Consider the following 16,588-nt stretch of genomic DNA (forward strand, 5'->3'; position numbering starts at 1 on the left):
TAGGTTATTTTAGTTTTTTTTTACTAAAACAAAACGTTTATCATTGCTGATTGTTTTAATTATCTCGTCTCGCTACGAGCCGGCGTCGAGGTGCTACGTAGCTACGAGTCCATAAATCTGTCTCACGTTATTAACGTTCTTTCCCAACAGCCCGCAGTCTCCTAAATATATATCATATGTTTTTAATTAGTCCCTCAGTCAAACCTTTATTTATATTTTTTTATTCCCAAGCTGGGTCATAATCCATAAATATCTTGTTGATAAATAATCATGAACAATACCGACAATAAACGAAGCCGTATTACAAACAAAGCTAGGTACTTATGATTTTGTAGCACTACTCAGTCAAGAAAAGGGGTTGTCAGTGGCGTAGTATTTTAATCTCATTATTTTATTAAGAAGCACAACCAAGACTCTTGAATCCACAGTAAAAAATGTTTTACTTAACTTTTGTTCAACGCTCACCAGTTAATGAGCCCTTGGAAATATGATATTACGTTTGAAAAGGCTGAACTGAGGGAACCAGGCCTTTTTTTACGCTAAAGGCCGCGATTTATTTTACTGTTTCATGGTGCGCGCCGACTCCCCCTTTCCTCGTTATTCATTTCCAGTTATCACATTTATTCGAACCCTTGTACTGTCACGAAATTCATTAAATAAATTTTATAAAATGTAAATCCGAATATTATGCAACGCTAAGCAAAATACAGGCAAATTGCTTTAAATTAATATTATGAATATTGAACAGTCTTAATTAAATAATAGCACTGAAGTTACATTATCCTGGCTTAATTTATTCGTTAAATTATACGAGTAGATGGTAATCTTCAATCAAGATAATTAGCCATTTTCTAAACTTAAAGCTAACTTATAAAATATTCTGCATTATAATGAAATCAAATGTTTAAAATAATAGTGACTTACCAGGTCTACAAAACACTGGTTCCAATATCTACAATCCTTAGTCGCGCACTGTGTTCGTGAAGGTTGGCATCGCGAGCTATACAAATCCAGGGTATCCTGACGAGCGCGTCGCGTAGGCAACGGGCCGCTACTGCCGTGCCGCCGAGCCTCCGAACCTCCGAGCCACCCCGCCCGCTTCCTGCCAAAGCTGCTAGCTGTCGTATCCGACACTCACTAAACGCATCGCTTCAATAAACCAGCATAAAGCGTGACCACAATTCCATAACGGCTAGGCGTGGTTGGAGATCATAATTATAATGGATAGCGTAAGATGAAATGCTTAGTGTTAGATAAGAACAAAAACTCAGCCGTGACGCAGAGCTAGGAAAACTGTGTCGACCTAAGGGAATCTCCTAGCTTGCTATTTACAACCCACTCTGTTTCACCCTGACATGGCGTCCGTGAATCACTGCACAAAAGAGAAAAAAATCATTTGAAAATTAATGCTGTTTCGCACCAACCTGGTTACTACGACTTTTACTTTTCACCTCAGCAGCTGGAACGAGCCTACTTTCGTCACTCCACGAAGTGACGAAAGCGCGACTTTCATCATTCCAGGGAGTGAGACAAAGTAGCTTTTTAATTTAGTGAAGGCCATGAATACAGGAATATTTCTAGAAGCTTTCGTCATAATGATGATGCCTTTCGTTCATGAATGTAAATAAATGTGGTTAACTTTACTTAATGTTGATTTTTTTTTACCTTAAATATGTTCTCACTACTGAGGTGAAAAGTTGTATGTGACACACGAGAGCAAAATTATTTTACATCTCGTGGTTTTGAGTCCCTCGCTATGCTCAAGATTCTAACTTAGAATCACTCGCTTCGGTCGTGATTCAATTATAGAATCTTTCGCTTACTTGGGACTCAAAATCAACACTCGCAAGAAAAGCCAACTTTCCTCTTTTGTTGGACAAATAACTATTTAATACTCCTCGTCATGCCTACGGCTTTCAATACTGTCGTTTTTTGGCACGAGTCAAAGGACCGGCAATACCTAGTGCGTTGCGTCGCGATTGAATGCGCAAGCAGTGTGTAGCCATAGCGATTACAGAGAGCAACATAGCGGCAGACCGAGGAACAGCATGAGGAGCTTAGTTTACGCTTACACGAATAAATGAACAAAATGAAATGAAAAAAATTACTTCACTTTGACTTTAACTTTGACTTATAGATGACCTGTAAAAGAAACATAAACCGGCCAAGAGCATGGCGGGTCATGCTCAGTGCAGGGTTCCGTAGTTACCCGTCCGTAAAAATAGGCCGCCTTGAACGATCAGTGGGTATCCTGTACATAAGAAGCAATGTACATTGTGCAACGAGGGGGGTAAGTAAAATTTTGTATACGAGGGTGGTTATTTATAAAGACCCGAGTTTGCAATATTCTTACCCCTGGAGTTACACACAATGTTTTTCATCAGTCATCACACTTGCGAAGAAAGAACATATCAAACATTCGTCCGCCATTTTGTAATTTCTTGACAGGTTCGCATCGAGGGCACAGACCTATTCGGCATTCAGCCACGATTGAAAATTATGTAACAATATTTTAAACTGCTGTTAAAATAATCAAATTATTTAATTTTAAACATACTTAAACAAAAATATTAAATTATAAACGTCAATATTTTAAAAGTGAAACTCATTTATGCTACTTGGTTTGTATAAATAAGTGACATCATTTTTAAAAAAAGCTATAGCTCCCTAGGGAGTTATAGGTTTTATTTCACAGTCCATAACTCCCGCGAGGACAAAACAGGCTTTTGTCCTTCAGTACACCTGCATGAAATAAGAACTTTTTCAAGTGTGATGAAATAGTACATTTCGATGCTAGTGCGGAAAGTATGTAATTAATTAAGAAGAGCCGTAGGCGAGTGGCAAGACTCGGGACGAGTGAAGAATGACATTTCCGCACGTGTAGCGAACGACGTTTTTTAATACAGTTGCGAAAAAATAAGAAAAACAACAAGTACTTCTTTTTATGCATGTACTATAAGACAGAAACAATTGTAAATATAAAATATTATACTATTATTACCTAAGTATCGTTATTTACGATTATTTGTGTATCGTATATTTAAATTGTATACAAACAATATCGAATGTTGCATTTGGAAACTTAAAACATTCTTGCGGTAAGAAAAAACGCCTCTGCTTTGACAGGCGTTTCGGCAGTTATTTCGTTCCATTCAGTTAACATATTAAGAACGGTTTTTCAATATTCAATATTAAAAAATAAAAGTGTTATAATGATGAAGAGGTAAGTAATAATATATGATTATTTTTACATTAACAGTGGGTTTTTATGTTGATTACGACTTTTAAAGGAAACTAACATTAACACTCATCAATAAGTAGTCATGAATTGAAACGCGTGGAAAAGTAAAAAGTACTAGTTCGCGAAATCCAACTTTCCGCACGCTAAACAGCTACGTAAAATAGCACTTTTTGAGCAACTGTATTAAAAAATATTTTTATGTTACTAACTGCACCAACAGAACCAGTGATGTATAAGGCAGATAAGACGATGCGCTAGGATGGATGCAGCATACTCAAGTGTGCACATATAAGTTAAGTGTTGTTTTTTTTTTTATTGTAACAAATATTATATAGGTACTGTGAAGGTTGGAAACCTTCACAGTCTCATGAGAGATAACTGGCAACGATTATTTGAATTCAGAACTATCGCCCTGCTGAAGGAATAAAGATCTGCAGGCGATTCACTAGTGATTATATGCTCTTTGGCGATTCATTCGAAAAGAGGCAAGCATCTGAGTTACTCCATAGTTGTATTGTGTTGTTTGAAGAAAATATATATATATATATTTATTATGAAATAAAATCATTTTCATTTTCATTTTTCATTTTCATTATCAGAATCTACCTGGAGCGTTTACATTCCCCACCTCAGATAGACCGTATCTCTTTTACAGTACATACGTAATTTGAAAGTTTTTTTTTGTTATATATGCAGGCAGATGTAAATTTGAGTTTAAAGTAAAGAGTATTTAATTTGGAATATTTTTAGAGTACATAGTATAGTAAAGGGAATATGCCTACTACTATTGTTTTTATTGTCAGTGTCGTAGTGCACAATTTTGTCGACGTAACTGATTTATACCTATATCCATGCCAAATTTCAGCATTCTAGCACTAACGATCACTGAGCAAAGCCGCTGACGGACAGGCAGACGGATATGGTGAAACTATAAGGGTTCCTAGCCTACGGAACCCTGAAAAAGCCACAAATTAAAGAAAACTTTTCTCATGTATAATTCCCGCTCATCGATTGGTCCTAAATCCTAATTTAATTTTTCACCCTAACAAAAAATAACCAGTGAACACACGTAAAAAACCTACATTTTTGGCCAAGAACGACTAATTTAATATCGTGTTTTTGAATACTTTAGTAGAACTCTATTTGTACTTTTTCTGAAATCTAGAACACCGCCAAAATATACCTTACATGCGTTTCTCTACTCTACGTTACTATTCTTGTTCAATATAAAAACTGAACAAACTAATCCTTATTTTAGTTGTACTAAGCAGAAATGTCTGCAAGTGATATTTCAAGTTTTTAATTAAAGGAAAAATTGCCGGTGCTAGAATTTGAATCTTGCCCGAAGCGGTGATCTTTTTATAACTTAAAATGCATGGTTATTTTTTAACAGTTACTGTGGCAGTGACAGTTCCATGAAATAAACTTGAACCAACTGAATAATTTATGCACCCTGCACGGCTTAAATCAGCCGTTTCCCACTTCCCGTAAAGTCTTTTGGCATCTGTGGGCTAAACCGGCAGATAAAGTCTATTCGCCTGTAAACTGGAATAGGGGATCTTATTCTTATTGCTAACCGATTCTGATTGCAAGAGGAGCCCTGAAAAACCGGTATACTTAAGAGCGCTCCCGCCTACTACGCATAGTTTGTATCATATTTCAGCTACACTGGTTCTCCTGGACTCGCTGAACAATGGGAACATAACCTCATGCGGGATTACCGTCTTTGAGGGCACCTCGGGCCCGCACCCACTGAAGCCATTTAAACCGGCTAAATAATCACCCTCTTGTTTGTAGGGGTTTGTACGCATTTCAGTTTCAAGGAGGACTAATCAGAATATCAAGACTGATATTGAGATGAGTCGTCGAAAAGGTTCCAAACTTACGTTATTTTCCTTATTTGAAACTTCTTACTTAATATCTTTAATGAAGAACGAAATTTTAAATTTTCAAATATATCCTTTTATTTCTTGTATTTTTCCCGGTAATGACCAAGACCTTTAAAAAAAAATCGCATTAACTTATACATTTATTTTTACAGCAGTTACTCAAATGCATCCCAAAGCAGGCTGACGCAACTAGGAACAAAATAAGTTTTGTATGGAACTTGTTTCGCAAATCTTTGCCAACGAAGAAAAATAAAACGTCAGTGCTATTTATTCTGTCAAGTTTACATCAAGTCAACTGTCAGCCTAATTGTTTTATTTGTTAGGAAGGCTTCAATGTTTTGTTCGGGTATTTCGTGCAATTTCTTTATTATTTAGTGAAAATATCGAAAATAGTGAACCGTGATCAGAGTAAAGAGCGACTTTGTTACAATACCACCGAGAAAATGGTTTACTAAGTGTGAAATATGTGGCAAGCGAGCCACGAAAAAAGGGATTTTATGGCGAAATTTCCCTTGGATAAAGACCGGTACGTATTGCTTTAGATACTTTTGACCTTATTTTGGTGCAGCAGGCTTGAAACACATCGAAAATTTGATATTTTATATTATTTTTAGTTGTGAACTAGGGATGTACTAAAACTATCGATAATTGTATGTTTACTTGTATATCAGTGTAAGTAATTAAATAAAATATGTAAAATTTCCTGAGAACTTGCATGCAATATGACACAAAATTATTTCGTCGAAGATTTTCAAATTATCTATCATCTATGCATTAATGGTCATTATTTGACATAATTTTTTTAAATTAATCACTCTTTTTGTGATCAATAAAAAATATTATACGACATTAATACACAAATTGACTTAATCCCATAGGAAGCTCAATAAGATATGTGTTGTGGGTACTTAGACAACGATATATACATATAAATACATAGAAAACACACATGACTCAGGAACAAATACGCATCACACAAATAAATGCCCGTACCAGGATTTGAACCTGGGACCATCGGCTTCATAGGCAGGGTTACTGCCCAGTAGGCCAGACCGGTTCTCATGATTAACAGACATATAAATACATAAAAAGTTAGAGCATTGATAAAGGGTTGTTGATAACTGGATGCCGAAAAACATGATTTATAGATGCATATTAGCGCTAAATAATCAGTTGATCATCTCATTAGCAAATACTTGGAATATAAGCTGTAGATAAAGTCATATTTGTCCAAGGCTGTATGTTTTCAGATGCAGGCAGTGGGTCAAATTTGTTGGGAACGAAGACCTGACGATACATCTTCCCATAGAAACGTAATATTTATTGAAACATGTATGTGCAGAACATTTTGAAAATAAAGCTTTAATTATTAATTCGGGTCCACATTAAGCCCGACCAGATATTAGTCCACTCAAAGAACTATCCACTATATAACATACAACTTAAATGTGGACTCGATGCTAACCTGATTTCGAGTACAAATCTGTAGACAGGAGCCTATGTTTCAACCCTCCCCATTTTATCGATATCGATAAGAATCGCAAGCGTGTAGCGTACTACACTATTTAAATCGGTTATGTTGGTATTATGGGTCCTTGACAGTTCTTTGTCGTAGATTTTGGTAATGATTTGCGGAACAAACTGAGTCCACTCGCTAGCATGGAAGTCCCGTCTCTTAAAACGTAGTGATTATATGCTCTTTGTCCCAAAGTACGACGACTCTACGGCTATCAACTATAGAAGGAGAAAAATATAAGTGCGACTAGTTCGAAGGTAAGTATATGTAACATAAAAAATACATGCGCACATTTTTTTTAATACCCACCCTCATTGAAAATATGTTACATTTTTTAGTCAGTTTGTATCAGTTGTATATACTTTTCGAGAAAAGGATTGTGTAAAGTATTCGTTCTTACCAAGAATTCTAGCGCGCTTGGTGCCCGTAAGTTGCAGAGGCACGTACGATATAAAACTTCCCTGTGTCACTTGGAGACTATTGAATTTGAAATAAAAAGCTAGTACGCGATAACAAGGATTTCTTCTCTAAGTGGATTTCTTCAACTTTTTCAATATGCTAGGACCAAATATTTTTTATTTTATACTACGTCGGTGGCAAACAAGCATACGGCCTGCCTGATGGTAAGCAGTCTCCGTAGCCTATGTACACCTGCAACTCCAGAGGAACAATAACAATTATTATAGAATTAACAATTGTTTTTTATTATGTTCTTAAGAATTTAACAAAATATCCGTACCTACCGTATTTTTTACTTCATCATCACACTAATTAAACAAGGCTTACTTACTTATGGCATCACTACACCTTATAAAAGAAAGTCTTCTGCAGCGTCTGTCCGTTTGCATATATGTTCGTGATAAACTCAAAAACTACTGAACAGATTTTCAAGCGGTTCTCATCTATTAATAGAGTGATTCTTGAGGAAGGAGTATTATCCTGCCGACGTCACCACCGCCCGAGCTAGATCGTTTCACGAAATATAAGGACATCGTTAACAATATTTGATTTGTAGCAAAAACTCTTTGTCTCGAATTGCCAAAAATGTTTAATGTTTGATATTTTTGCAGTTGAAGTATATATTTTTTTCATCAAACGATCCTTTGGCCAGATATCGGGGCCGACGTCGCGGCCGATCGTTAGACGTCCGAAGGCAGGATGAATGTGATAAGCCCTACAAAATGTTAAGGTTTTGTGAATCCTCATCGTCTTCGCTTGATTTACAATAAAAGTTTTAGATTATTTTAATAATATTTCATTTATTCCCATTCCCTTAAATAAATTCATAAAATAAAATTTAAATATACTTTTAATAATATTGCACTGTTCTAAGTCAATTTCGTTTCCACAACCAAACATGATATGATAAATTATTAGGTCACCTGTATTAAGGAATAGATATTTTGAAAGTAGGTTCATAATACCCATCGGGCCCGAAAGTACTTCTTTGAGACAAATGAATTTCAGTCACTTCTAACACACCGAAATCGAAGTCACCGAACTTATCAAGTACCTATGTCCGCACCGTCGAATGGGATCCTTTTATTTTTTGCTCGGATGTCTTGAGATGATTTGCTCCTATACTTGGTGTTCAAGAGCGTTACATGCAATTTGATGCTGTCTCGGCCAAATTCGTTTTTATTCATTAAACCTGCAAATAATTTAATCTTACAGACAAAAATTAACGTTGCTGCTTTAGTCGAAAATTTAAAAGACTAATTAATTGCAAACCCGGATATATTTAATTATTTGTCTATTTATATTTATTTTGAACTAGGAATGAAATGGTGTTGTGTTGTTGTCGAAACAATAACCGTGTAACATTTTATTAAATAAACAATAGCATGTTTGGTACAAATGAGCGATTGCTTTATTGCATTTGCAGAAATTGTAGATAAAAAAAGACTGTATCGGTATCGCCCTTAAGTGCAATAGATATCCATAGACATAGGGTAAAGGCACCAGTAGTTAGCCTTTTTACGAAATTTCTATGTTCAAGATCGTTTAATTTGCCCACTAATTGACCAATAAGAATCATTAATGTTTTTACTGTTCAAGAATTTAAAATAGTACATTACGATACAAGTGCGAAAAATAGGAAATTCGAAACGAGTGGCGATAAATTAAAACACGACCGAAGGGAGTGTTTTAAATCGACACGAGTTGCGAATTACCTATTCGCACATGTACCGTACAACGTTTTACAGTACATATGGCCCTTTAAATGCTCGACACAGTATAACGTAATATGCTACTTCTCGCACTAGTGCTATAAAGTAGCCCCATATGTACTGTAAAAGTTTATTTTTTATGAAGAATAAAACGTAATTGAATTTTGCTTTTGAAAATGTTCCATTAGGTAAATATAATGAAAGGGCATTTTTGCCAGTAATCAATAAACAGCCTTCAAGTATAGTCGATCGATTTCAAGCTGGCCCTGAGCGGCTAATCTTTTGTCTATTGTTAATTAAATAATAATAATAAATAATAAAAACATTTATTTCAGACAGAGCCCATACAATCTTGTTAGTTAATCTTAAAAACTAATTATTAATGGATGTTCTTAACAGCATTACAGCATTAAAACCGCGCATGCCACTACCTGCAAAAAAAGGGTCGTATAATTCTAATTGGCACCTGAGCGCAGGCTAGTCCAACGCTGCCGAACCAGTCTAAAATGTGTCCTCGAGAGGCGTAACAAAGGTGCGTTATCGGAGAGCGCACCTACACTGGTGGTTTGAGCGTTGGACTAGCCCGCGCTCAGGTGGCAATTAGAATTATACGACCCTTTTTTTGCAGGTAGTGGCACGCGTGGTTTTAGTTAACAATAGACAAAGGATTAGCCGCTTGGGGCCAGCTACAAATCTAACGACTATACCCAGTGACCAGCCATTCCATTTTAACGGCTGACTAGTGGGTTCTAAGTTCCGTGATCTCAGATGACCAGAGGTCAGCCACAGGTTGACCACTGGGTATATCAATCAAATAAAGTCCTAATAATGTAAATATTTAAAGGTGCTTGAGTTAACGACTTACGATGCATTTGAAACAAAAAAATCTTGAATCTTATGGTCAGCCTCCCTCGGCTGACTTGTGGGTTTACCACCTTTTTAAAATAACTGCCTCAAACCCAGTAGTCAGTCAGGGGAGGCTGACTATTGGATTTTATACAAAAAAGTAGTTCCCAATAATCAGCCCCCTTAAAATGTTACTTTAATATGGATTTATATTATTTTTTTACTTATTTCAGATATATTAAGTATTATTATATTGTAACAAAACATCACAATTCGGCTGCTAACGGCTCATGAAACCCATAATGTCAGAAGACAGCACTTCTTTGAAGTAGTGTTATGGTTGATGCTAGACAATTATTTTATAAATCAAGCTATTTTTTAATTAATAGTTTATCAATCTATAATATCACCTACTTGTGACATGAAAATTAGAAAAACATTGATAATTACAACCAAAAATAAGCAAGAAAAGCTGACCACTGGTGCATGGCTGTGCACTGGAGCCTTTACCCTACGCAAATTACTAGTTTAATTGCCACATTTACCTTTCCTGCTGTAAAAATCTACAATTTTATCAGCTAACTGTTGAAGGATACCAGGCGTGGACTCATGTTCTTCAATTTTAGCGTAAAGAACGTTCATATTTCCGGAGTTATTACCCATGTAGGACAAGCCCTTGATTCGAATTTTTAGAGGCAAATGATCTTCAAGCAACGGGCTGAAATAATATGAAAATTCTTATAAAATCTAAATAAAATGCTGGCAATCTTCGAATCAGTGAACCTGGGGGCGTAGCCAATTGATAATCATAGACAGATGCCAACAGAAACTTAAATAATAATAAATTGAAAAGATCACGTGACTTTTCGTTGGCATCTGTCATCATGATACATTTTATGCTCGGTGGGGTAGCGTTGCCGGATAATAGACGCATCATGAAATATAATTTAAATAAAACGATTAGAAAAACTAACATTATAACTTTCTCCTTAGCCTCTGTAAGCAAGTTCGAAGCAAAAACCCTTTCCTGATTATCCGTTAAACACGTAACTCCTACGGTTAGATGTATTTTGCTGGGCTTAATAAAGATAGATTCATGTAACCCACGATTCTGACAATCACGAAGGACAGCTTCCTGAAACAGATAATTTAAAACCATAAAATCGACCTGCTTAGAGTCAGACCAAGCTAAGTTGGCAGCAATTTTGATAGGGCAGACATTGCACGTGTTAAGTAAACATCATAATTTCATAGAAGTAAATGCAAGTTTTTGAATAGTCTCAACAATGGGGCCTGTAGTGTATAGACGTTTCGAGCGCATACGTCATGGTGACGTCACTGACAGTTACAGGCAGTCTGCAGTCGATGTTAGACCGCAGCACGGAGGTATCGCGAGATATTTGTGTTGGTGAACCGTTAGAAATACATTATATCGTATGATTTACTGAGGTACTTTACAGGGTCTTAAACTATTAAGGTTAACACAATCATATCCCGTACGTACAGTCAGCGTCATTCAGGCGTCATTAGTTTATAGCGGATGACTGATGAGACTACATGACAAAAGTATCAACCATCATCTAATGGCTTTACAAAAAGAGATATACATATAATTATAAATTATTAGGACATTTCTTATTACAAATTGACCAAGCCCCACAGTAAGCTCAAGAAGGCTACATATGTCTAGGTATATGTAAAACCAGGGATTGTACAACCGGTATTATTTAATACCTGTAAATAAATTGACAAATTATTACTGCTATAAAAATAATACCTATATTCCTATTAGAGGTATTGTTTTGCTTTCGCTTTTGTTTTTACCGCTATATATAGACTATTTACAATATTAAATACCTTTATTCAATACCGCTATTCATTGCACTTGAAAGGTAAGATGTCAATCAGACACTATATGTACTACTAAATCACAACAAATAGGTGTAATATAATGAACGGTGTAACGATGTCCTTCATTTTATTCGAAAAGGAGAAGCCTAACCAAAGTACACACTTAGTCTGAAATATTCTGACAATTTAGCAATACGGTAAAGCACAACATATTCGAAGAAACAAATAAAGGAGTGTATTGACATTGACATGTATTACCGGTAATGGTTTTTAAGGGTAACATGTCAAATCCAGGTTTTGTTGTCTAATGGCAAAATCGCTAATAGACATGAATACCGTTATTGATTATACCGGTAATCAAAGCTTTAGTGATATAAATAGCGAAATACAACTATAACCGGTTATACCTAATTTAAAACCGGTAGTCAGAATACCGGTAACGATCCCTGTGTAAAACAATTAAAGTGTAGCGGAATTTTTTTGACGCGAAATGTAGAGATAGTTATATGTATATCTATATACATATGTGGTAAAAGAGGTTGGCAGCATTTTAGCGCGATATTTTATCCGCTAGTATTGATGCTGATTGTCCATAGTGGTTATAAAAATGTATTGTTGTTTCCATTTAACTTTGTGATATATTCACTATCACAAAGTGTTGTTGTGTCGGTAGGTACGAGTATTTAAGTTCCTTTACGAGACTACCTGAAATCGTGTAAAATTTTCCATGATGTCCGGCTTATTCATAGGTATTGAAATGAAGTGCGTAGGCCTCTGTTTCATACGCGACGATACAACAATCATGTTAATTTGCTGTCTTGCGGCTTTCACATTCTAAAAAGAATACAATTTGGTAAGAGATTATAAAATAAAGATAGTTTTCATTAAAATGTACAAGTAGGTTGGATTGAATTGAAACTCAGCTTAAATGTGTTTCTCTGTAGTTTAGCTCGACCCTTATTGAGATTCCATAATTTGATGGTTTTGACATGGTTTGGTTTTGATTTGAACCTAGACGATCGTCTTTGTGATTAGCGCGCATCTCACGCGTGACTTTCACTTCATTTCGCACGCACCAATCAGCGTCAGCGATCTTCAAGGTCGTGTCAAAACCCATAACAAATTACTAAGCCCGAATCGGGCGCTTTGATAAGTTTATTTTTGATAATTTTTGTACTTAAGTAAAATCTTACAGCAGCAGTAGGTCCCAGTATAGTGATATCTCCATCTTGACCATGTCCAGGTATCTTCAGTTCCGTTTTGGTGTCTTGCTCAATTTTGTCTTTCGTCTGTTGTTGAGTTCCTATTATTAACCCAAAATATTTCCTAAAAACGAAGTTTTAAAGTGAGGGTAGAACAATAAATACATATTAGCACCTTAGAATGGATACCTATTAGAAAGTATAGAAGCTATAATTCCTTGTCGAAGTTCAAGCGTACTTACCTACCTATATCTATTCCTTCGACCGTGTACGAAGTCAGTGGTTATGAAAACAATTTAAAACAAAAAATACCTTTTCAATACCTTTTCTGTTTGATATTTTAGGTAAACTATTCTCGAAAAAATCATAAATGAAATAAGTAGGTTTTTAGGTATGATTCAGCTTTTGTAAATAAAGATTAAGGATTAACCGGTAACTGTCTCTATGTATCCTAATTTATGTAATGTTGAATAAGGAAAATCGATGAATAGGGCGTTAAGGCCCTTAATAGTCTCGTAACTACAGTACGAAGAGGCGCACTGCTGTTTATATTGAACTGGCACTATATTGGTGCGGAAATATAGTTTTGGAATAAGGCCCCTTGAATGCAGACAAAAATAATTAATTATTTACTTGGAAACATGAAAACTTGTGCTGTATCGAGAATCACCAAGTTCCATAATTTCTATATTTTCATCGAAATCACTGTTTCCGTAGTCGCCGTCCATTTCTGAAACGATTTGAAATCAATTTCAATCATTTATTTATATATCGGAGATCCATATAGGGTTAGTAATACAACAAAAACTTAAAAGTAATTAAGGTTATTGACAACCAAAGATACATAGTTTACTATAAATAGGATTGCCATACGTCCTGTATATACCCGTACGGGGTTGTCACCGTATTTAAGTATCGCGTCCCGTATTTATTTCCGTCCCCTTTTGTCCCGTATATCAATACCGCTGCAGAATACGCAGAATGCCTAATATAAATGGTCACAATCATCTCTGTTTAACCACTTTGTTTCCTCACCTATGTGAGTTAAAGCTATGTGAATACGTATTTGCACCCCCCGGCCCTGTAATGCCGTCACTACCCCATTGTCCCGTATGACTTCGGAATAATGATGGCAACCCTGACTATAAATAAAAGACACATTAAGAGTACAATAATACAATATTAATAATAACAATTCAGCCTATATACGTCCCACTGCTGGGCACAGGCCTCCTCTCATGTGCGAGAGGGCTCGGGCTATAGTCCCCACGCTAGCCCAACTTCACATACACCGTTGAATTTCTTCGCAGATGTATGCAGGTTTCCTCACGATATTTTCCTTCACCGAAAAGCTAGTGGTAAATATCAAATGATATTTCGTACATAAGTTCCAAAAAACTCATACAAGGCGAGTCTTCTTCTTCTTCTTCTTCCTCGCGTTGTCCCGGCATTTTGCCACGGCTCATGGGAGCCTGGGGTCCGCTTGACAACTAATCCCAAGATTTGGCGTAGGCACTAGTTTTTACGAAAGCGACTGCCATCTGACCTTCCAACCCAGAGGGTAAACTAGGCCTTGTTAGGATTAGTCCGGTTTCCTCACGATGTTTTCCTTCACCGAAAAGCGACTGGTAAATATCAAATGATATTTCGTACATAAGTTCCGAAAACTCATTGGTACGAGCCGGGGTTTGAACCCGCGACCTCCGGATTGCAAGTCGCACGCTCTTACCGCTAGGCCACCAGCGCTTCACAAGGCGAGTACAATAAATAATAAAATACTTATATATATTTTAGGCAATCTAGGTAGATGCACCATTTCTCAACATCTGTTGCTGCACCGTTCCAGTGCTTGAGTAATGGTGCATCTAACTTACTTGCCAACGTTTTCAGGATACTATTAAAAGAATGTTTATTATCTTATTAACCTAGATAGGGTACAATTAGGGGGGGGGGGGGGGGGGGGGAGTAATTGTTTTCTTTCAGAGCGATTATTTATGAAAATATAACCTTTATCAAAAGACCCATATTCATTCTGAAAGTCCTATCCAACGACACCCCACATCATACGCGCAAATTGAAAAAAAAATTGTACACGAGATACCAAAAAAAATATTATGTATTTATTTCACTAATTTATTGCCGTGATTGATTTATGTATCCATGCAAATTGCAGCTTTATAGCACTAACGATCACGGAGCAAAGCTGCGGTGCGGACGGACATGGCGAAACTACAAGGGTTCCTAGTTGACCCTAAAAATCAAATCAATCAACAATCACTCCAGTCTCCAGACATACAGAACACATATTTACAAAATTACACACTCACACATATTATCGTTCCTAATAATGTTTTAATACTTATGGGAACATTGTTGTCTACAATGTCTGCCTGTCGTGCTAATATTGAGACCCGAGCAAGCAAAAAATCCTAAATTAAATCACAAGCTTAGCGACCGGTTCAAAAAGTGTAATCTTAAGTTTCAAGGCACAAGAGGTAAACAAACTATGCTGCAAAATGAGTGAAAGTATTTGTAGATTACATTAACGCAAAAAGATGCCTTTAAAAAATCGTCCAGACGGTCACCGGAAGCTCGGGACGCATGGACAAAACAATTGTAACCTTTTGAAGTCTTTGAACGCTAATTCTATCGTGCGCTCCGCTCGGAATGAACAAAGGTTGATATTGGGTTGGGTTAGCCGAACGGGTTACTCCTGCTCATTTAACTATTAGGTAAGTATTTTAATTAAAACATTCGATGCTTTACGATCAGTTTATTAATAAAAATCCTGAATCAAACTAAAGATTTTTCTTCGGATAATTACCCCATACTTTATTGCATATCGCTAGATCTCTAACCGGGCGAACCACTAGTTTATTCAAATCAAAAATGAAAGCTACTTATAATACCTATTTGCGTTTAATATTACCTTTTCCTCTCAATGGTGGAATAAAAGTAGGGTGTATAACTTTTATTGTTGGAAATCGCCAATTCGAAATGAGTTTCCTGAAACAATAAACAAAAATAGTGGGGATCCGTTTAAAGGCGTATTCGGTATCGTGTTCAGATTAGGAAAAAGTAGAAGAAAAAAAAATATTGACGCGAAACATTTTTGGCCTTTGCAGACTCGAACTGAAGTTGGCAGACTCGAACGACATAGAAAAAAAAAATCGCTTCAAAAAAAATATTTTATTTTTTTCTTATAAGAACACGATACCGATATGCCCTTAAACGAATCCCCACTTGTTACACCTTGTACATACAACCAGTAATAACATCACCTACCCGAATCGCTTACAGTGCATTAACTAAGGAAAGACAACACAACTTATCTTATCACACGTATTCGATATTATTTTCACGAATAGGAAAAGGAGGTCAGTATTTGATGATGCAAATAACTCACCTCCTGAGAATGTTACTGAGGTTTTGTTACAGCAATAAAAAGTTTACTCTCAATGAGTGTTCTACCGAAATTAATCTCTTTCCGGTTATTTTGTTTACACTAACACAATTTCCACACATGCGCGTGACGGGTCTATGTTTAAGACGCAGAAACCAGATAACCTACAATCTAATGTCAAATTACGTTAAATGCATAGAAAACAAAGTAGGGGTACGGGTACATTTTATTGTTTGAAAGTTATCGAATAATTTTATACGCGTACCTACCTGCGGCAACAGAAATACCGCGATACCTACTCTCATTATTATATAACACATTGACTTATGTTACGTATCATTTTTTATGTTTCGGGTAAAAACTGCCAGCCCAGTAATATGTTGCCAGTGTGAAATGGTAACAAACTATATCCATCGATTTATAGACAGAGTTTTTGCGTAAAGTCAGACCAAGATAAGTTTGCAGCGAT

At 36.2% G+C, this 16,588-nt stretch overlaps 2 protein-coding genes across 7 annotated transcripts in view; both read right to left on the reverse strand.

Moving 5' to 3' along the window:
- LOC133517824 (putative uncharacterized protein DDB_G0282133) overlaps positions 1-1,429 on the reverse strand; it is an 85,351-nt gene extending 83,922 nt beyond the window's left edge. For all 3 annotated transcript variants that reach the window (XM_061851265.1, XM_061851263.1, XM_061851261.1), the window contains exon 1: positions 925-1,429. The gene's annotated coding sequence lies outside the window, so the exon portion shown is untranslated. The remainder of the gene's footprint in view (positions 1-924) is intronic.
- Positions 1,430-7,878: 6,449 nt separating this feature from the next.
- Positions 7,879-16,582, reverse strand: LOC133517849 (activating signal cointegrator 1 complex subunit 1-like). 4 transcript variants are annotated; one of them, XM_061851297.1, is made up of 8 exons: positions 16,389-16,582; positions 15,646-15,722; positions 13,350-13,446; positions 12,708-12,840; positions 12,220-12,348; positions 10,638-10,798; positions 10,209-10,381; positions 7,879-8,297 (listed from the first exon to the last, which is right to left on the reverse strand). In XM_061851297.1, the coding sequence occupies exons 3-8, from the start codon at positions 13,442-13,444 to the stop codon at positions 8,152-8,154; spliced, it is 837 nt and encodes a 278-aa protein (XP_061707281.1). In that variant the 5' UTR covers positions 13,445-13,446; positions 15,646-15,722; positions 16,389-16,582; the 3' UTR covers positions 7,879-8,151. The 4 variants fall into 4 exon arrangements, with proteins under 4 accessions (XP_061707281.1, XP_061707283.1, XP_061707284.1 ...); XM_061851299.1 differs by having other exon boundaries at positions 16,385-16,582; XM_061851300.1 differs by having other exon boundaries at positions 16,419-16,581.
- Positions 16,583-16,588: the final 6 nt, after the last annotated feature.

This window comes from Cydia pomonella, chromosome 5, assembly GCF_033807575.1.
Source record: "Cydia pomonella isolate Wapato2018A chromosome 5, ilCydPomo1, whole genome shotgun sequence".
Lineage (NCBI taxonomy): Eukaryota > Metazoa > Arthropoda > Insecta > Lepidoptera > Tortricidae > Cydia > Cydia pomonella.